At 39.2% G+C, this 22754-nt stretch overlaps 1 protein-coding gene across 1 annotated transcript in view; it reads right to left on the bottom strand.

The window, feature by feature from the left end:
- Positions 1-22754, bottom strand: part of khdrbs2 (KH domain containing, RNA binding, signal transduction associated 2) — a 66762-nt gene that overhangs the window by 14906 nt on the left and 29102 nt on the right. Inside the window, exons 3-5 of the mRNA XM_062430853.1 lie at positions 20291-20407; positions 13535-13681; positions 1244-1371 (exon numbers count right to left, since the gene is read on the bottom strand). Of these exons, the coding sequence (XP_062286837.1) occupies positions 1244-1371; positions 13535-13681; positions 20291-20407 (392 nt within the window). The remainder of the gene's footprint in view (positions 1-1243; positions 1372-13534; positions 13682-20290; positions 20408-22754) is intronic.

Genomic DNA, 22754 nt, shown 5'->3' with positions numbered 1-22754 from the left:
GAGCAAAGAGTGATTTTACTTTGGGCACAGATTGTTGCTAGTGAGTGTCCAGCAGCAGGACTACAGGAACACTGTAGGGATTGCAGGGCGGATTTAGCATTGCAAAGCCATCTATTGTCTGCTAACTTACATTTTAACAGCAGCAGGATGTAGGTGGGCTAGGACACCCTTTCTTCCTCTGGCACATCCTTCACTAGGTAGCAGTCTATTGTGATCCAAAAATACTGACACTCAAAGGGGAATTACTGGTGCATATTTTTCATGGAGATTTTAAATAATCGCTTATCAGTGCGCCATAAGGAGGAAATCTGGGAAGTGGTGGTGGTGACTTTAAATTGGGAGCGTCCCGCGTTGCTGCTGGATTTAGCTCATCTACATGTGTTGCCTGAATTAGGCTAGGCTGTCATGGCGAACTGGACCTGCTTACTCCTGCAGGACAGCTAGGGCTCAGGTAGATTACAGACAATTTGTTCTAAAAACGAACTTAAAAGGAGACCAGAGAGACAGGCGTTTCTCACAAGCAGCTGCATGCATGGCTAAGCCAAACAAATGCTCTGTAGTATTACGTTTTTCAGTAGCTGGATGGTCCTGTCTACATCCTAGCATTCCCTTGAGCTGTTTTTGAGTTTGTAAAATGACAGCCAAGAGTCGAAAAATAAATAAAATAAATAGAAAATACTGCTTAAAATTATTAACTCCAACCTGAGGAAGAGATGCAAGTACATTTATATGAAAATATATAATATGTTTGCCAGTAAACCAATTAATCAGAAAATTCACCGTGGAGATAGCTTTTCCATTTTCATTATGAATATATTAATTTGACATTCACACTAACTTTCTATCCAATATATGGCACTGAATGACAAAATGTGTGTAAAGTGAAAGCAGATGACTGTTTTGCGGTTTCTGCACAGTTTAATTAAAAATGTTTCCATCATATTCATGCCACGTGCAGCAGAAAACTACACGTAGGAGGACATTTCCACTCCTGTGTGTACAAAAAACAGTTTAACACTATTTTTTTTAATCTCTCAATTTAACCACAGAGCCAACAAAGCTTAGGAGTGCATGTGGGCTTTCACATCAGAAGTGTTTTAAGGTGAAGATTGCCACATTGAAAAACAAAAAAATAACCTTCATAATTCCCAAACCTCAAGAAACTTTGATTTTGTATTCGCACAAACAAACACTCAACTTTCACCCACCTTCTCTTTTCACACACCTGTTTTTAGCACTTTACCTTGCGGATGCTGTGGTGGTTGGTCGTGTGGTCCTTCCCTGTGCACACCTCCCTCTGCTTGAATCTTCAGAGCCGTTCAGCAGGGAGAGCTCTCTCAGCTGCTCCTGTCTGATCTCGTCATTGTAGTCCTGCGGGAACAAAATGCGACGTGCCTCATATATTAAAAAAAACAAGAGCATTTGTATTACCACTGCAACAGATGCTGGCAACAGCAGCAAAATGTCATCAAACTGAAATTATCTTGACACACAGGAAACACATGGTGTGGCTCAGCATTGAATACTCAATGAAGAATGTGATGTTTTGGATACAAAATGCAAGGGAGAGATTACGGAAGTAGAAAATAAATATTTCTCAAAAGAGCTGCGGATTCATTGTTAACAGAAAGGGACCAATTTTAATTTTTTTTTTATGTTAAGGGATTTGACTGCATTTTTAATTACAAATTGGCTTCAGAATGGCTGGCAGACCAACAACTCACAAAATCAGGACAAGATTTCTTTATAATTTCACAAACCTGCACAACAGGAAGAGGTAGAACATAAAAAGGAAATTAGACTAAGGAAACTCTCTCTTTGAAGCTGCTGTAAAAGTTCCTTATTTTGTCAGCACACGCAGCCTGTAATTGAGCTTCAATAACTTTTTTGTGGAATATCGTTATCTTGTGATTCTGAACCACTTTTCTCAACCCATTATCAAACATGATATGGATCATTACACAGCAGATAAGGGAGTGGACAAAGCAGTATTCATTATGTTGTCATTGCTGACAGATAAACAGGCTTATTTCCCAGAAACACTTAAGCCAAGCCCACAAGATTCGGCACCGCCAGCAAAATGTTTTTGTAACCACCACAAAACAGCGGAGGCAGCAACCTATTTCTTTGGCTGTCTATGTTTTTGACAGCAGTGGTTTTGCAACTTTGTTTTGTCTTTCTTATTGTGTATGTGTCATGCACTGAAAGGAGAGCAAGAGAGCCCAAAAAGCTTCTGTCACCTACAGAAAAATTTAAAAATAAACAGGATAAATAATGTTCATGATTATATGAAAGCAGCCATGGATATATTTTTTGTCAGTTAATGATAACGGTGCTGTTTCTGACTCTATTCTGTGGGAATTTTTTAAAGCCGTGGTAAGAAACAAAATCATTGCTTACAAAGCATCCAAGAAGCAGAAAAGGGCACACACATCCTCTCTGTGCATGAAAGAGCTATACTGTATCATGAAATTCAAGTATGAACACTATCTTGAGTGATCAGATCAATAAGCAGAAGCTGAGACAAAAGCAATTTGAACTGAATGACAAGCCAGAACTGTTGGCCAGGCAGATGCAGGGTGCACAGGTGAGTATTGTTCCATTTTCAAGGTTCTTCTTTTGGGAAAATCTGAACTGTGACGCAGAGGATGTGGCTAAGGAGGTAGAGTGGGTTGTTTACTAATTGGAAGATCAACAGTATTACTGTTCGAGAAATTAAAGATGCAATAAAATCAAAACGGTTCAGTGCAGAGTTTTTAAAGTAGTACATTGATTTCATCACCCCCTTGCTATTCTGAATGATTAAACGTTCTTTTGTCAGTAAGATATTTCCAAGATTTTCCTTTTAATGGGAATCTCCCTTATGACATACAAGTGAGCTCTGTAATAAACAAGTGGAAGTGATACTGCATCTGGAGTCTCATGCAGCACAAAACACTCTGTCAGCTCCTCTGTTTTCCACTGAGGATTTTTTTGCACCTGGTGGAAGATAGTTATGTCCTGCAAAACTCAATTAAAATGTTAAAACAAATTAAACAGATGGTTCATGCATCTGAAATTTTCTTTATATTCTCCTATTTGTTTGAATCGTAATTTCATTCCACCATAATCAGATCAAGCCTTTACTTACTGAAATGATAAAGTTTTGACAATCATTGCAGGCATGTACATAAATAATCACTTTGCATTTTGTATGGAACTGAATTACTTATTGATATTTACAAGTCAGACACATTGTTAAAAATCATTTTTAAATGTTTTAAACCCCACCCAAGGAACACTTTGTATGCTTTAATGAAACAACATCCTGATTCTGAACTTGTTTAAAAATGTGTGCTAATGTTTCTAATATGACGGTGATGATAATAATTTGTCATCAAACCATATCAAATCTGCCTGGGAGGCAGATCTTATTGTGGAGTTGACTGAGGAGGTGTGGAGGGAGGTGATGGGAGGATCCATTAAGGTTAAATTAAAGCCAGCTAGCAGCAGATTCAGTTCAAAGTCATGCATAGATTACACTATTCTAAAGAAAAATGTATCCTGACATATTTGATATTAGCGACAGATGTAACTCAAGGTCATACTCTCTGGTTTTGTCCCTTTTTGGCAGGAAATCTTTTTTTTTTATTGTAAAATGTATGATATACAAATTGACCTGATGCTCTAATTGCCTCGTTTGGTTGTTCTGAAGCTTCTCTTAAACTGCCACACACTGTGCAGCAGACCCTGATGTTTGGTGCGTTAATAGCAAAGAGGAGCATTCTCCCATGAATAGAGGCTACCAGCGCTCCTTGTTTCTCCAGATAGTTTAGGTAACTGGTCTTAGGCATACAACTTGAGAGTCTTTGAAGAAACATACATGGTTTTCATGAAAGTTTTGACTGTACCTGGGGCCCAATTATTAGACACCTTAACTTTCCCACTTGTTAGTGGGAGACCCTGCTACGAGGTATCCAATTTTGCTATTCTTAGTCAAACTCTGTCTTTTCTTTTTTAATGATATAGTCTGAAACATTCTTGTACTTTTCTCTGTCTAGTCTGGCTTGTTATGGTTGTCTTTTTCCCCCCACTGTTTTTGAATACAGTTGTTAGTTTGTAGATTTAAAAAAATTAAATATAAACAAATGGAGGTTGCTACAGACATGATGTCAACTTTGACCCAGTTTGCTCTTCGAGGTTTATAAACGTGACACAATATTAGAGCTGGAAATAATTTCTCCTGGTCTATATTAATGATCACTCTTTAGCCATTTCATAGTCTTTATAACAGCAGAGTCAATGACATCTTTGTGAACATTAATCCAACCAGTAAATTAACTGCACATTGATATATGAGATATGATTCTGTCCGGAGTGCACTGATAAGTAAAGGACTGGATAACATTAATGGGTGTGCAAGCTCTGTGCGAGTTAGATTACAGCTCACACATACAATCTAATATTTATTTTTTTACATCCTCCTTTTGAATCTACTTTGTGTATTTCCTCTTCTTATATATATAAACCCACCTACACCTCACTTAGTCATGAGGATATCACAGCAGATGTATTTGCCCACTCTGTAATGTCATTTGAATATGTTTTAACACTGAATATAATCAGATCTTCAACAAAAAAAAACTATTATTAGATTTGAATAATTCTGTGTGAACACCGAGCAAATCTGAAACTAATTAATGTTCTAGGTGTGTGACAAGTAAACTTGTAGACTCCTTATTACACAGCTTTAGAAGCATTCACATTTTAACTATTCAAAGCTTTCTCAGGACTTTTTCAGCTCAATATTTGTGGCATTTTTCTCTAGACAAGATTATACCGTCTTCAGTCATCCACTTATTGACTTTTGTATGTGTGTTTCGGCTTATTGTGTTGCTTAATGACCAAAGACGGTTTGATATTCCCAAATACAGAGCAGGATCACGGTTCAGTGACAGCAAATTATTCAGAACCTGATGCAGCAAAGCGTCACCCAACAGGAATTTGCCTGCTTGTACTTTGACACACATGAGCATTTCAAATTTGTATTCCTTGAACTTTGTCACACCAAAATTCTGTCATTTTTGTCTCCTGTGTCATACAGGGACCCTATGAGAAAACAAGTTTTTGGTAGATTTCCAAAACATTTGACACACCACACACGTGCACTTCTCTTGTTAATGAATTACTATGGCCAACAGCGTTCTATTGGTTCGAAGGAGACTGGCAAAGTTTTTAATTAGAAAGCTGGCAGCTGATAAAGCACAATAAAGCTGCTCGAGCTTGTAAAAGTTGACTGTTGACAGAAGTGTTAGCATGAGTATACAGAGATAAACCCATGCTGAGGCTTCTCAGGTCAGACTGTTTGTTCGCTGAGATTTACTCTGACCATGCGTGAACTTGTACACACAGGACGCCCCTCACAAAGCTAAAGCTTGATTTTTAAGGGGTCAACACGTGGAGCATGGTGCCACCACTCATTTTTAGTTAAAACAATAAGATGGCTTTCATAATATGGAGTGCTACGCTTGGATCTACCTGCTACTGTTAATGCTGCTGTTACTAGCTGTTTCCAACACTGCAACTCCTGGTCTTCTAGTTTCTTATGAGCACACTTGGTGATAGCATATCTTCTATGTGTCAGTGTTATGAGTTTCTTGGCTAAAGGAGCATTTGTGAAAGAACTGAACTTGGCAAACATTACACAAAAAATAATGTCTGCATTTTTGAATAATGAGACTCAGTGTCGAGCCAGCTTTCCTTTGAGGCCTTGAGGCATCAACTGATATGGTTCTGAGTAAATATATTTCTCCAACAGACACAAAATATTAAAGAGATGAACAAGCAAATAAAACAAACCGACTTCAGCTTTTAAATAAATCTTGTGGCTTGTATTGAATTAGTAACTCAATATAAGAGTGTTGTATTCCCTTAAATGGGGCATTTTGGGAAATCTCCAGGCAGCTACAGGGACTAGTTCACCTTTACTATCTTTTTAGATGGCTATTATTACACATGAAGGTTTCAGATGTATGTATGTATGTATGTATGTATGTATGTATGTATGTATGTATGTATGTATGTATGTATGTATGTATGTATGTATGTATGTATGTATGTATGTATGTATGTATGTATGCCAGGATATGTGTTGGTTTCTTTGGATGAAAGAGTTAATAAGAAGTCAGTGGAAATCAGATAGGAACCCTTCAAGGTATTCAGTGTGGGCCTAAGAAAAAATGTTAAAGAATTTCGTACTCCTTATTTATTTTTTTTATTCATTGAAATAAAAGAAATCATTTCTAAGTTATCATTATAAACGTGGACTAGTATGTATTGGCAAACAGTGAGTTTGCCAATACAATATGATACAATACAAATGATATCTGGGTAAATCAGCAACTCCCCCCTGCCTTTAGCTGCTGTAATGAATACCTGTATGATTTAATTCATGGTCAATGTGGACATGAATTTGATTTTGTTGTCTTATCCAATCATATTTTGTTGAGTTGTAGGCGGGACAATATCCCAACACCTTCTGGGCTTTCGTGAATACTTAATGGATAAGTGACCTAAGAAAGTAGTCATTGAGTGAGAGAGGGAGAAAAATAAGACAACAAAAAAACAACGAACGGTAACTCACTAACAGTAACTCACATTTTTCTGCTGAATGAGAAACATGAATTTACTTCTTGCCTTATTCTGGGCAAAATTTGACAAGAACACTGCAGTATATTTGGATGAAGATATCTCTGAAAATATATGCTAACTTAATGGTGACTTCACTTGCCATAAGGAAGCAGAACATTGTTATTGATTGCTTCATGGGCGCAAGTTGCTGGTGGTTAACTGGTCTCATTGTGAGCATTGTCACTCTGTGGGTATTTATTTGTATGGTTAAAACTGTATCTCTGATTTAGGTTGACCTTTGTTCAATTTTGTGTATTAAGCTTTGCTCATTAATTAGGGCCCGAGCGGCGACTGCAAGTCGCCTGGCGAAAGCCCTATTGAAATTGTAATGTTTATTATTATTATTAGGGCCCGAGCGGCGACTGCAAGTCGCCTGGCGAAAGCCCTATTGAAATTGTAATGTTTATTATTATTATTATTATTATTATTATTATTATTATTATTATTATTATTCTTCCGACATTTCGTGCCCCAATTTCGCCCCTTTCCCAAATGCGAAAATGCTTATACTTTTGCACGGACGTCCGGCCTCATCCGAAATTCGATATTTTTGGGTGGTCGCACATGGTCGACGCAGAATGGCGGAATAGCGCCCCCTACAAAGTCCAAAAATGCCCATAGGGAATTTTGCTAACTTTGTCCTATGCTCACAAAATTCGGTACACATATGTATTATACCCACATATGCAAAAAAGCCTCTTGACCTCATGACCTCAACCCAACAGGAAGTCGGCCATTTTGGTTGTGATTTTTCCCGCCTAAAATTAACTCCTCCCACAGCGTTCGCCCGATCAAGTTCAAATTAGGTACGCAACATCTCCAGACCTAGCTGAGCTTAAGTTGTGCTCTGCGCATCCGTAGGTCAAAGGGCGTGTCTGCCAGGGCTCAACTAACTTTGGCGTGCTCGCCATGTACATACGAGTGGCTCTCACGCCCACATACTTCATCCAATCAGCTTCAAACTTGCTGGACATGATGATGGCTCCGCCCTGAACGTCCCGATATATTAACTTCCCACGTAACTCATGGCGCCCCCCGGTGGTAACAAGAAGTGAACTTAAATTCATGAAAAATACATAGTTGACCCCATCAACTTCATTCCACTTCTAAAACATGCAGAACCAGTTGGTGAAGCTACATTATGAACACTGTGAAGCTACGAGTAATGGCGTCCCTGTGGGGGCTACCATCAATTCCTCGCCATGAAAATACGTTTGGCTTTTTGATGGCTTTATTGAACACGTATCATCATGAAAATTGATACACAGGTCCAGGGTGGAGACCTCTTCCATCTGATAGGGGTGTCGCTCATGTCGCCCCCTAGTGGAAACAGGAAGTGCCATTTTTTGCATCAACATTGTCCGATTTCCACGAAACTTCACATGTGTGATGAGGGACTGACCCTGAACACACCTGCATGCATCCCATTACTGCCCCCTGGTGGATGAACCATCAACTGCTCATAACTCCCTCATGCTTTGTCCCATTTCCACGAAACTTCACATGTGTGATGAGGGACTGACCCTGAACACACCTGCACGCATCCCATTACTGCCCCCTGGTGGATGAACCATCAAATGCTCATAACTCCCTCTTGCTTTGTCCGATTCACTCCAAACTTCACATGACTGATGAGTGGCCGCCCTGAACACACCAGACCACACCAGACCATATGTGTAACTACCTGTGACTGCCCCCTACTGGATGAACGAAACATTGCATTTTTGGCCTCCTTCCAGGTTTTTTCTCACTTTCTGCTTCACGCCACAGCCCCGCCATGCCTAAGGCCCCGCGGTGGCATGGGCGAGCGAGGGCCCGCCATCGCCGCTTGCGGCTTTAATTTTCACTATTTTCACTAGCTTGCAGTCAAAACACATTTCAATGAGAAATATACAAATTCATTTTATAACTTTAAGTATATAAAAGTATACTCTAAACCTACAATTTGCATCTCAGCCATAGGCATGAAATGGCAATATATGGTTTTATTAAAGCCAGTGAAAAAAAAATTTTGTGAGCATATTTTTATTTCCATTTCACCTCAGGAGGTGTTTACTGGTCAGTATGAGACATCTGATATCTACATTTAACTTGTTTGTCTGGCATTGCTGCCTTTGCTACTAGCAGAAAGATATTAGACCTACATTGAAATTCAAGCATGTCTAAGCTCAAACAAACACAAAAACATTGGATTAGCATTGGATCCATCTTTGGTTGTTGAGCAGTAACTAATGATTATCCTAAATATTTTAATTTCATTCCAGCGAAACAAATATATGAAGAGACTTAGCAGATTTATGGCACATGGTGATGTTGAATGGATCAGTGTGTGTATCTTGTGTTAGTTATCAGCTAAAGCAAAGAAATCACACCATCATCATTCATCCGGTGACTTCACAAGCCTCCCATTTCTCAGGCAGTTCAGGCCGTGTCATGTCCGCAGTGCTGGATGGGCAGAATTAGTTTAAGTGCCTGATTCATCATGTTGTCTAACACAGGTCAACATCAACATGCAGTTCAGTTTCACAAACATGCACTCACATTGTTAAAAAGGCACTCTGAAAAGATGAATTTGTTTCAATCTTTAAAAACTATTTTCTTTGTATGAATGTCCAAATACATCCCATTGTTTCTGACTAATATTGTCACAAGAAACAATTTATTTACACTATTTCAAAGCAGTCGGTGTGGGGACCTCAAGAAATAGCAGCACACAATGAGTGGATTGTTTACAGGATGTGGTTTGCAATAACAGTATAAGTAAAATATTTTCCCAGCAGACCTGGGTCATGTATCTTTAAACTAAAGAAGGTCTGCAAGCTCTGGTTGCAAAGTAGTCTGTAAGCCTTTTTTGCATGTGCTGGTCATTTCTGATCCTGACACAACAACCCAGTTGGAAGCAGATCTGGACTTTGATTCTCTACTTAACGAAACCAAAATTGTACATCAACAAAAATCTTCAGCTATCTCGATTTGTACTTATGCGTGTGTGTTTCAGTTTAATGTGTAATGACCATGAGTGAATCATGGTTCCTCTATTGATCCTAATGCAGCAAAGCATTGAAACATACTGAAACCAGCTGCCTTTTCCACTGAAATTTGCATATTTGTAAAGCTACTTCACAACACTAAAGAACCTTATCTGGGAGTAATGCATAGTAAAATGTATTCTTCCACTTACAAGCTCTTTCTAAGTGCGCCTCCCTCATTTCTACAACACAATTGGCACTGTATTGTAAAGAGCACCTGCACAATGTAGATCTGTGCTGAGGATAACAATATGGATGACTGTGCACAAGTGCTTGCCTCTGCAACCTCAGACCAGTCTTCAGTGTTGCAGCTACTGTAAGGATTCCTGCTCCTTTATTGACCATTTGCATCAAATACATTACATTAAAAAGGGAACACAAATAGATCTGTGTGTTCTACTGACAGTGACTGATGTGACTGACTTCACATTTGATTTTCTGCAAAAAAAACCCAAACAAATTACAACCACATATCTTGTTCAAGCATCTGTGCCACCCTCTTTTTGCCAAAACGCTCCCTGCTGCAGTTTGGCCCGAGATGAAGGCCACACGCTCATCCAGCTGATAGCAGGATCGTTTGTCCTTCCCCACTGCTTCTCACTCTCAGCCTGTATATACATATATAGTCCACTGATTAGGTTCCTGTTTGCATTTCTTTCCTTTTCCAGGGTGCAGTAACTCTGAGCTGACAGCACTGACAGCATTTCTGTAGTCAGATTTTGCTTCACAGCAGATCTGAGGGCTCCAGTGAAGACAAGCTTTCTCCTCCCAATCGCTTTAACGACTGCTAAAACTTTCATCCAGACAAACTGTACCTCATGGTGGCCTGCATGTTCTACTTCTCCTCAGGGCTAAACGAATGAAACAATATACAGTAATTACATACACTCATTTGTTAATTATTTAAATGGCCATGCAGCTTGTTCATGTGATTATAACTTTCTGAATAATCGTGATTTAAACTGGGGAAAAGTGTGGAGGGTTTTTCATATCAGATGAAAAGAATGTGTATTAATTTTTTTGTCCTGTTTTGTAGATGAGATCAGTGGGAAGGCTTTGTTAAATGAATAAAACGGGGCAAGACATTTATTTTCAGACGTGGGGGTGAATGGTGCCGAATTAAAGTGAGCTGGGTAAGAGAAGAGAAGGTGAGGAGGAAGAAAGAAATGACCAAAGTGCTGCACAAGTCACTCGCCTCAGCTCACTTGCTCTGATTCATACCTAGATTTTCAGCTGCAACCAGCAGTTTAAGCCACTTAACTGTGCATGTGGCAGTGTGGGGAAACAGCTACACGTCTCTGCTGCATCATTTGGAGTTTAGTTTGGTTTCTGAAGCTTAATGTCACACCACTGGAGCAGTGGGATTTTTCCTGGTAGGCTTGCAGAGAGAAGCAATAGTGTTGCACACCAGCTGGCTCGATACAGCCATCTTTGTAGCAAGATCATACATTCAGTCCATCTTTCCCCCTGAGCCAACTTTCCTTCGGTAAATTTTACCTTTTACGTGCCGTGCTGAAAATGAACAGATGTGTTGTGTTTTCCCAACCAAAGAAAAAAAAATAGTTGCTGATTGTTGTTTCATATGAAGTGACACTCTGACAACACACTAGCAATTGCTCTTAATACATTAAAAAACAAAAGCAAAAACAACAACAACAACAAAACCCCAAAAGGTTAACAGCAGGAAGCACTTGCCACTCTGCACTGGAGGCAGGAAACATCTGTTACCATAGATACTAACAGATGCTTGTTGTGTTACATTATGTGCTGTTTATCTGCAAATCCATAGTATCTCTTGAAAGTGTGTACTATAAAATAGGTGTTTTCTATTTCTCTGCTCTTCACTTTTGTTTTTACTGATATGTGTATGTTGTATACGCTGAATTTAGGGACAATGTGGTGTTTTTCCTTTACAAAATGTTCTGTCATTTTCTCCAAACCCACCACGAGAAGACAAATTGGATAGGAAGTGAAAGGTCTGATTAGGCTGCAAGATATAACTTAAATTATTATGTTTCATTCACATGAATATATGGCAAACCCTGCATCCTCATCTTCACTGATGATTTTAGCCCCTGTGTCACTCATTAAAGTCTCACTGAATTGGCCCCTCAATATTTACTCTGCATTACAGATTTTCACAAAACATTCAAACAACCTAAACTATCTGTGCTTATTGAATATGTGCAATGTATTACAAGGAATCCTGTGTGTACACTATTTAAAAAACTAGGCTATATTTCAATATTTGGCAACAAAAGACAACAAAACTAAGGAGAACATGAGAGTAATAATTGAGAATTTAAATTATACTTTATAATACTATATTTATATATATTTTATATAAATTATATTTGTTTTGGTAGCACTGTAACTGTGAAATACAATTCCACCACAATTACTAAAAATACTTATACTTAGTATAATTTAATTCTCCTTTCCTCTAAGATGCCAAATTGTTATCTCTTGTTGCCATAGTTTGGTTTTCTTTTACAGTAGCTATTTTTAAGTACCAGTAGGAACTCATTTCTGAGGTACAAGTATTTTATTGGTATTGGATTTTTTTTATTGAATTCACACTGTAAATTAGTGTTACCTCGCAATACCTTGTCTTTTCACAAGATACTGCAAGGAACTGAGAGCTGAGACTTTGCCAACTCTATATTTGCAGTCTTGGGAAGAATCTGTGTGGAAATAAAGCATCAAACTTGAACTAAATAAAACAATAAAACAATTCATAGTGTGAACCCACCTAAATACAATACATAAAAGCCCCTGCTGATCAGAAAAGAACAAGACAAGCCTGCTGACCCTTTAAAAACCCCCAAATTGGAACAGGCTGGTGCGGACCGCAGCCGAGCACAAATGGGACACTGAAGCAAATGAGCAGTTCTGAACTCTGTAGATGAAAAAGGATATAACACAACATATTAACATGTTAATAGTCGTATCTGTGATCTAGATGCATATGATATAGCAGGGGCCAGATGACTATAAGGCCTCATTGTTCATAAAAATTGTTTTCTGCCACACGTACCAAGTATCATGTTGTCATGAGCTGATGTAAAGAGGAGCAGGAAGGCTTTGAGGGATGGAAACAAGAATGAGGCAAACTCTGATGGTGTCATCATTTCATCATTGTCAGCGCTGATAATGCAGTGAATCTAAACAGTGAATCTAAAGTAGGAAACAGACTGCAAACAAGCAAACAAAAGGATCCATCTATCTATCTAGCTACACTATATTAATATAAAACAGCCATATAAATGTCAAATGTCATATTTCACTTCTATTTCTATTATTACTGTTTAGTAATCACTTGCATATGGAGATATGACATGTTGTTCTGTACAGATGTAGTATCATCATCCTCCTGGCTCAGTGAACAGACATGCTCACAAGAACATTGGCTCGGTATACAAATAGTATGAACTACATAAAGCAGACTCATGCAGCCCAACTCCTATATGAAGCTTATCACATTTGTAAAGCTTGATTAATATTTACAGCTTATACTCAGCAAGAGTAAACAACATGCACATTAATTATTGCTAATTTGCTAAGTTCTGCAGGCTATACAGTGCCGGAGTCTTGCAAGTTGTTCCATACTGCACTTTAATTGCTGAATACATTACTTTTTATTCATAAGGGCATGTAGTGTGATGCAGAGAGAACCGCCACTTATATCTTACTTTTATGTAAATAAAATCTGGATACTGTAAGCTAAGAAACAGTTTGTTTTGTGTTCATTAGGCTGGAGGAGAAATTATTAAGTCAGCTGTTGTGACTGATGACTTCTGCGAGGAATAAAGAGTAGGCTGAAAAAATAAACTTACTGGAACTAGGAATTTTTTAATCTCCTCTAAGGCGTGACTCATGCGGGAATAGGCCTCTCCAGGTGGGGCAAAGACTTCAATTAAAACATGAAGATCATTACTCAGATGGGCGTATTTGGCCTCCCCACTTTTCCTCAATTCTTCTTCCTGCGGAAAAAAAGAGAGCAGGTTCAGGAACACAGACCTGATTTATTAGCATATGCTGTTTAATAATGGAATTATAGTATGCTTGTATTGTAAAAAAAAAAAACAAAAAAAAAAACAACAACTACATTACCAGCTTGTGTGCACAAATGGGTCATAAAGATATATGTTTGAATTTAAATTTTTCCTTATATTATACATGGCTGATGGATAAAACAAAACAGGTAATATGTGCTGATACTGCGTGAAAGCTGTATAAAATATACTTTTGTAATTTAATTATATTTGATCATTTTATTGATGAGCAGTGATGATTTTTTTGGAAAAGTTCGGGTTTCGGAAGTAGCAGTCCCTTCCCAAAATGCTGTGACACACAACCTCAACTTTTCCCTCTTCTCATCATAACCATCTCTTGGACATGCGGGCTACAATCTACAGTCACATTTATGATTTTGTTACAAGGTAAAAAGACACTTGAGCAATCACTGCATTCATCAGCAGGAAGACCCTTGTATAATATAAAAAAAACATTTCTGATATGTGACCTTTTCTTGTCTTGTGCGAGGAATAACTTAGCGTTACTGCTCATCTGACAACTACACAAAAAAGTAGAGCAGAGTAGAGAAAATAGTAGAGCTCGTAATCATAGATTCCGGCACCAGGGATGCTGTTTGTGAATGTTTTCATGATACCATTTTGTGATTTGTTGATGTTGTGGAAAATGCTCTGCGGGCCCGGTTCCAAAAGAGCTCCCAGAGACGTTTAAATGGATCGAGATATTGTGGCCTAGACATAGAATATAGTTCAAGTCATCTTGATGGTCAGTAAATGATTTGGTGACTGCCTGTGTCAAATGGATGTGAGGATTTTTAAGGGGGAAAAAAAAAACTCAAGGAGAAAATGACAGACATGCTGCACAGACAGGGGAAACTGACATCATAAACATCTATTCAGACACACTCTGAGTCACCAACAGACAGGACAAATCAAGTAAACAGTGAGAGATGTCAGCCAGCCAAAGCTGAAAACATGCAGGGAGGCAGTAAAGAGGAAATGTAACTAACAAAAATACAGAAGTCCAGACAACCTGACAAGATAAAGTGAAACCATATGTACAAAAAAGACTAACTAGGGAACGAGGTGCAGCTGGGGTGGCAGAAGACTGATGAGTGACACTGTCCTCTCAAGAGAAGTGACAGCATCAGTCGTTTCAGCTAGCGCCTAATAAACAACATATGTTTACGTTCAAGTGACAAAACCCTCTTCCAGATGTAGTAATTATGACTCTCTGCCATCGGGAGCAAAGCAGGAAGTAGTGTGATGTTGTTATAGAGCCACAAAGCCTGCAGAAGGAGGAGATGGTGATAAGCAGATGAGGTAACAGGTGTGCAGGGATGGGAGACTCACTGAGGACATCTGAGGCCTGTACTACAAAGCTGGATTAACATACCCTGGATATCTCTCCGTTACATGGGTTGATTTACCCAGACATTTGCAATCCTGATAAGCGGTACTACGAAGCTGGTTATCAACACGGTAATTGAACCCATGGTTTTCCAATCTTGATCAGTGCGCGTTCACATAATAGGGGTGGTGTTTGCAGCGTCTGACCAATCGTAAACATGGAGAAACCCTGCAGAGCAGCCTACTTTACCATGGAGGAGCAGACAATTATTCTTCATTTATCTGACAATATAAACGGACAGCACTCTGATCACTCGATTTCACTTTATTACGGCACAGACGTTTCGGGCAGAGCGCTTCCTCAGTCCCCTTCCTTTCGTTTATATTTTCCATTGAGTTCTTTTGAGGCTCAGCATCTCTGTGTGAGCGCGTTTTGTGTTGGAATATTAATTCCTCACTGTGAGTAGTTGTGCCTTCCATAAATTCATGTTTCTGCAGTTATGCCATGTGTGACCATTATTATTAACCTCATTATTTCAGATGCAACCCTAGTGGCTAGGTAGTACTTCAAAGCGGTCAGTGACAAGGCTTTATTTCTTCATACTGTCTCTGTTGTATGGATGAAATCAACGGAATTTATTTGATATTGTTTGCAGCCCACAGGAAAAAAGTGCAGTTTAAAAAAGACAGGGGGAGGGCCTCCTTCTCAGGAGTATACTCCTGCAGAGGAGCTTGCCCTCTCCAACAATGAGGGTCGCCCCTTGATGGAGTGTGTAGGGGTGGTGGTGGTGGGGGGGTTGACATCAGACCCCGGTGGAGGTAGCAGCACTGTACCTTTCATATAGGATTTCATCAGGGACATCGAAAGGATTGCATCTATCCCTAATAACTCTTTCTCTCCTAAGCGCTCCTCTCACGATCTGCGCACCAATGTTGACAGGATCTTCTAAGAATGGCCAGGCCATTTTCCAAGAACTGATTGGTCAGGAGGTGGTGCTTTTATACTCGTTGATCTCTTATCCAGAACATAACCTGCTCTGGAGCAGGTTAGCCATTCAGCTTAAGTTACCATGGTGATTTACCCGGTAAGAAGTGAACCAGTATCGTAGGACGGAAAACCCAGGGTTAACCCTGAAGTTACCTTGATAAAAGAAAATCCTGCTTCGTAGTACAGGTCTCTGATGGGCAGGTTGAACAAATAAATAAACAACATGCAAAGATCCTGTTTACACCTGACATTAACATGCGTGTCGGGTGATCTGATCATAAGTGGACAGCAGTAATACAAGTGTACCTGACCTCCAAGACGCACTGTGATCCGATCACTCAAACCACTTGCCGAAGTGGTCTGGAACACATTTGACCACATATCTTTTGTAAATGCTAATGTGTCCTGGATGTGCGTAATGGATGTAACAGGAAAATATGGCATCAATGCAGGATGTGGTGGTTATTTTGATAAAAGTGTGACAATGATTGAAAAAATTGAGCACTGATGGACATGGCTGGAGTAACCTGAACAGCTGGAATAGCCTGTACATGTATATTAGTTCTTGAGACATTTTTCTTACCTCTTAGTTCTTCAACCTGCACTGAAAACTGGTGCTTATCTGACTGATGTAACAACTGTGAGCCTCTAGCAAAAGTGACATAGGCAGCATCATAATCTGGACCAAATTGGTCAGTTTGAGATGCATAATAGCAAGAGGTGTGAATGAAATTGTGTTTTGTCTGTCCACATGTTAATGCCAGCTGTAAACAGGGTCAGTGACACCCCTCTGTCTGTGTGTTTGTTTTGTTTTGTTTCATTGGCAGAGGGGGAGAGGGACATGATTCAGACATCACCATGATGACACAAAAAATATTAAAGCAGCAGTTGTGGTGAAGTCTCTTTATCAAATTATTGTCATTCTCACCACAAATGGTGCTATAACAAGTGCAGCACAGTGCAGTAGTGTATGTACAGGAAGTGTGCATTTTGAGTTATGCCTCTGTCCACCTAATGTTTGTAATTCTAATATTGACTCTCTTTTTAAATTTTAGTCTCACCAACTTCTGAGGGAGATAGCTGGCTTGTTTACTGCTTAATGCCCCATTATGATCACCAACTAGTAGTCCCTAAGTTAGCCTGTCTTTGGTTTTAGCCAGTAGCATGCAGAGGATTTATCAGAGTTATCTCACTGAAAACAGCCGAATGCTGCATTCGGAAATGAGATGGATGAGAGAGCAAGAAAGTGAACCGAAGCAGTAAAGTTGCAAGCCAGAAACCCAAAACAATGAGCTGAGTGGGGAACTACAAAGTCTATGAGTGACCCCTTTCAGATTGCACATAGTCCTGCACAACTGATCCACTGTTAAGATAAAGATATTGACTAGTGCATCTTTAACAATAAAGTCTAAAACAAAAGGGGTCCACAAAACAAATAAAAAAACACAAGCAAATAGAAAGTGAGTCTGTCAGAACATGCTGAAGTAAACAGAAGACATCAATCCTTAATGCAAACTGTTCCAAACTCTGACGCGGAGAAAAAACCCAATTACCTTTTAGTCTTAAGCCAGGCCCCGAGGGGCCCTGCCTGAGGCTGCACACTGGCTTTAAAGGTTTAAAAGATCTGTAATATAGCTTGGGGCCTAACACTGTTTTAAAAGGAATCTGGTAAATCGTAAAATCAATTAGACACTGAACAAATAATCAGAAAAGATGCCAGACTCAGAGTGGAGTCGTTTTGTCAGCTTGTACCAGTTAAAAATACAACGTCGGCACGTCAGAGATTTTGTTATGCCCCCAAAGAAGAGACAGTTCAGGACTTTCTCTACCCTTTATTCATCTTACACTGCAACAGGTGATTGTAAGATGTTTTGCTCAAGGACACCTTTATGGTGGCTATTAAGGAAGGAGTGCCACTCACACACTTGACTCACTCATGCAGCCAGGATTCAAACTTTCGTCCTTGCATCACAGGGCTGTTCTCTATCCTCTGTGAGAAGTCAGTTTTAATTAATAAAATCCCTCCTAAAATTTCAGCTGGCTTCACATTCTCTGTCAGCGTGCTTGGGTCATTAAGGATGAAGATCAAAAACGTGCATGTAGGCAGATCCTGTCTCTGAGTTGGTTGTCACATCCAACACTTTGTCTGTGAAATGTTCTCACAGAGTGGCTAGACACTTTGAGAGACTGTGTTACAAAAGGAGGAGCATACACAGGGCTATGCATGAGATACCATGACTGCAGTATAGCTGTGTCATTATCAATCAGTGTATGTTTGCTCTACTATAAAGAAATCTGGGAAGTCAATGAATAAATTCTCTCTAACCATTCTGTTAGTCAAAGAAGTGAAGTGTGGCCTCTCTGTGACTCAGCACAGTGTTAACCAGGCTAATATGTGGGCACAAGGTGTAATATTGACCATATGGTCTTATATGAGTGGTTGTGCTGCTCTGGTGAGAATTTTCAAACCTGGTATATTACCCTAGTGCTGAGCTGATGCACCCTACCTGGGGAACGGGATGAAATGGCCAAAATGTGTGATGACAAAGCGCTTTAGCGTATAATAGGACTTTGGTTATGTCTGTACCACGCAGCCTTATGCCTAGCTGCCTCACTTGGCAGTCAGCCTTTGAGACGTGACCTTTAGGTGTCAGTCTGATCACAGAGTCCTTCACAGTATCCCAGACTTGTACACAAAATCAATATCACAAACACAAAACACCAAGCTAAATCTGCATAGCCGGCCCTTGGTAAGAGACGGGTGTATTATTTTTCCTACATGAATCTGTGTCAGGTTGAAACTCCAACTGAAACATACACATGGACAATATTAAAACTTGTGCATTGGATGCATACTTTTTATTTAATTCAACACTGTGACAACAAGCACAGGAGTAAACCGAATGGACTTAGTGGCAGGAAGCCAACATGAACTATTGCACCGGCCAAGACACATCCAGAAATGGGATGGCAATGAAATGTCTCAGCGCCTTCAGTCTTCGTCAGAGTGAAGATTTTCGGCTTCGCAAACAGGCATGACTGGAATTCTCTATGAAAGGTTCTAATTACAAAGCTGTGAAATTGCTGAATGGTTTTGAGTTTTATTTAGTTGAGTTATCCAAAAGCTTGATTCTCCACAATCCTACTGAGTAAAATTGAACATTTCTTCAGACACATATAGTAGTTAACAGAGGGTCTAGGATACTGGGAAATATGTTACCACTATAGTATTTATAAGTATGAATGTTCACTTATAAACAAACTAAACAACAGCTGCTTCCTGCTGTTGAAACAAACATGGACAAGAAGTCTTTTAACTTTTGAACATTTCCATTTGAACAGTTTTTCTCCATTGTTTTTTTCAATTTCCATATGAACTGGGCAACTCCATCTGCTGAGGAAGAAAGGTACAGAGTAGCTAAGAAATGATCTTTGCATTTAAAGTTTCTCCTGATCTTGTTCATTAACTAAAATAATCTTTCTTATTTTTACATTTTTTTATCCATTTTGTTTTTTTTCCATTTACTGATGAAAACCATGTGGTACGGTTAAAAGCCCCAGAGCATCTCCTAAATGGACTTTGTGGTGAGATTGCTTTTTCAGCTAAATCAACATGTAACGTACAGATAATTAGAACCAAACTGGTATGTTTAAAGCGGTTTTAACAGTTTTGACAGCATTTTACCTTCAATGTATTCTTGACATATTGAAATGTAGCACAAGTTTCACCAAAGAGGTGGTAAGACTGCAAGTCATTTGTCATGTCTTGATGTCTGAATTGCAGGCTACAGGAATAATTGTGATGTAACTATACAGCAGCACATAGAGAGCTGTTATGAGTGTGAATAGCAGATCCAGTAGGCTGTCTGTGTACATGCTCGGATAAGTTTTGCTCCGGGGGAACCACAAGTCAGCAGGATAAATGACTTTGGCAAAGAGATTCATTACTTTGCATCCATAATTGACTATTACAGAATATGCTATTTAACAACACACAGAAAAAACATTTCTATTTTCTCCTACATATGTTTGTCAACTGAAAAACGATTAATTCGGCACTGGGTGTTATTCATCTCAGTTACTGCTCAGATGCTGTTTGTTTGGAATATACTGCTCTGCTTTGGTGGAACTTAAAGCATGTTGTTTCTGTAAATATTTCCATTTGATCAATATCTTGGACCAGCCAAGCAGCCATATTTCAACACAAATCGATTTCTTACCTTGCCTTTATCCCTCATGGACCCTTTGCCAAGGATGGACATCTTCACTCCCGTTTCCTCTTGTACTCGTTTCATGGAATTTCCCCGCGGTCCCAGCAGCTTTCCAACAAAATTAAACTGTGACACAGGAGTTTTGAAAAAAGAAACCAGACACCTTATCAATGCTTGCAATATATTTTGAAAGATGACAAATACTGAAAAAGCTACCAGTTTGATGATTTATATAATGCGGACAAATATTTCTGTGCTGAAATCTGCTTTGTGGTAAAAGGAATTTGATCCATTTGGAGAAAAGGTTAAACATAAACGATGTTTACCAGCCATTAGTCATCCATTATCAATATAATCTCACATTGCATTCTCCATACATCATATGAGAAAAAGCTGTAATGTAGGCTGCAGGAAATCAATATAGTTGTGCTTTGTGTGTAGCACATTTAAGGTGAATAGGACTCCCATCTGTGGCCCAAGATAACATATGCAGTTATCCTTTGCTTGAACTATTCCCTTCCTGGTCAGGTATCTTATTGGTGTTTATGGTCATCCATGTCGTGCAGGGGTAAAAAAAAAAAGATGGGGTGGGGGTGAAATATAAAGTCAGAAATAATGAGGTTTCTACCCAGTGGGAAATTAAGTAATACTATCCAGATGACAAACTATCAGATTCAAGCCTGAGGGCTCTGACTATCATTTCCCTCTTGCTGTGCACCAGCTATTGTTCATGTTGAGAAAAGTAGCTCAGGGTTGTTGCAGGCACAACACTGCTGAGATTAGTGGTGATTAATCCTAGAGGTGAAACTCACATCACAACTGTAGTCAAGTGGGTCATTTTGGGAGAAAATATGAACAGAGGATCAATTAGGGGAAAAAAAGACAATTAATCTTTTCATTCTTGAAACAAACCCATGAAAGGCTCATTATAATCGAAACTAGTTTTTAAAATTGTAATTGATTCGACCTTCAAATGTTTGCGGTTGGATGAGATGATAAGAGACCACCCCCAGAGCTGAACAGGTGGTCAGCCGCCCACCACAACATACTTTGGCCAACCCTAAAATGATATTAACCTTTTCGCAAAGCAGTCTCTCCTACTGTGGCTGAGCTGCTAATATCTTCACTGCCAGCTGTGTGGCTGCTGCAACAAACTCAGACAACTGCACACTCAGCTTATTTCATGAACATCATTATTATCATGAGTGAACGCCACATTTCAGGTTAGGGAGGCGTCAGGGGACCCACGGATGAAATCAGCCTTTTTTTTTTTAAGAAAAAAAAATCCCTACTGTCCTTGCCTGTCCTCTTCTCTGAATGATTAAGGCACCTTTGTGGATGCCTTCTTCACAGGGGTTGCTTTGACAGGACTATCCTATAGCTGGCAGGGAGCTTGAGAGCAGATGGTCGTTGTGGCTACGTCGAGAACGCGCTCGCTGGGTGGTAGAAGGAGAGTGGCCTGTTTTCATTAAGCTAATGAATGTCGGGAGCCACTCCGTGCTCCATTGCGAGCAATTTAGGCTTTAGAAAGGGGCACGGTTCGGTGTTAAATGAGGTTTGAAATGATGCAATGTGCCCCCTGCAGTCTCAACACTGATAGCTATGCAGATATTAGAGGGAAGGGTGTTATGAATGCAACAATTATGCACAAAGACATTTTTGACATTAAACAAAAATTCTATCAGTGACAAAATGGGCATGTCGATATGCTTATTTGTATTTCACAAACATGACGGACAAACATTTAATTTGGAGCTTCTGCACTAGATGATTTCTGACTTATTTTTATACAAAGTTCTGTACAGTATATCATAGCAAGTCCACAGGAGGTGCAGATTCACTCACACTAATGTGAATCTGTAAATCATTTTCTACAACTGAGCACTGTTTTTTTTCTCTTTAAATCTTCCTAGAAGGTCTGTCACATGGTACAGTCCTGCATCCATATGAAGATTCTGTTTTTAAAAAAAAACAGTTTCATAAGACAGTATGCTGTCCCTCAAACTTCTATATCTGGCGGTGAAAAGCAGCAGTGACAGTGAGTGTTACAGGTGAATTATTTAAAGATATTAGCATAATACTTACATAGTATGTATTACATAATACATAGTGTGATTTTCAAAGTTCTATTCTCACTGCATGCTGCACAGTAGTTGGCACAAAGATGTGTAATCTCAAGCATGAAAATGTATTTTCTGCAATGGGAAAACCTAAACACGAGTGAGACCAAACAACAACTTGTTTGAAACCACAGTGACTGACAGGCACTTCGGGGATCATCCTGGGTCCAAATTTAATTCCTTAAAAAAAAAAAAAAAAACTGATACAGTGTGATATAATGTTCCTCAGATTAATTCTGTAAATGGACGGTAGTTCCTTTCGGAGGCCCAATAGTGGAAAATTTATGGCAGAAAATAATGTTGCACCTGCAATGCAACACAAAATCCCTGTGCATGAAGTTGTTAATATTCAA

This window comes from Scomber scombrus, chromosome 12, assembly GCF_963691925.1.
Source record: "Scomber scombrus chromosome 12, fScoSco1.1, whole genome shotgun sequence".
NCBI lineage: Eukaryota > Metazoa > Chordata > Actinopteri > Scombriformes > Scombridae > Scomber > Scomber scombrus.
The sequence above is the reverse complement of the archived record's forward strand: the minus strand, read 5'-3'. Positions and strand labels throughout refer to the sequence as shown.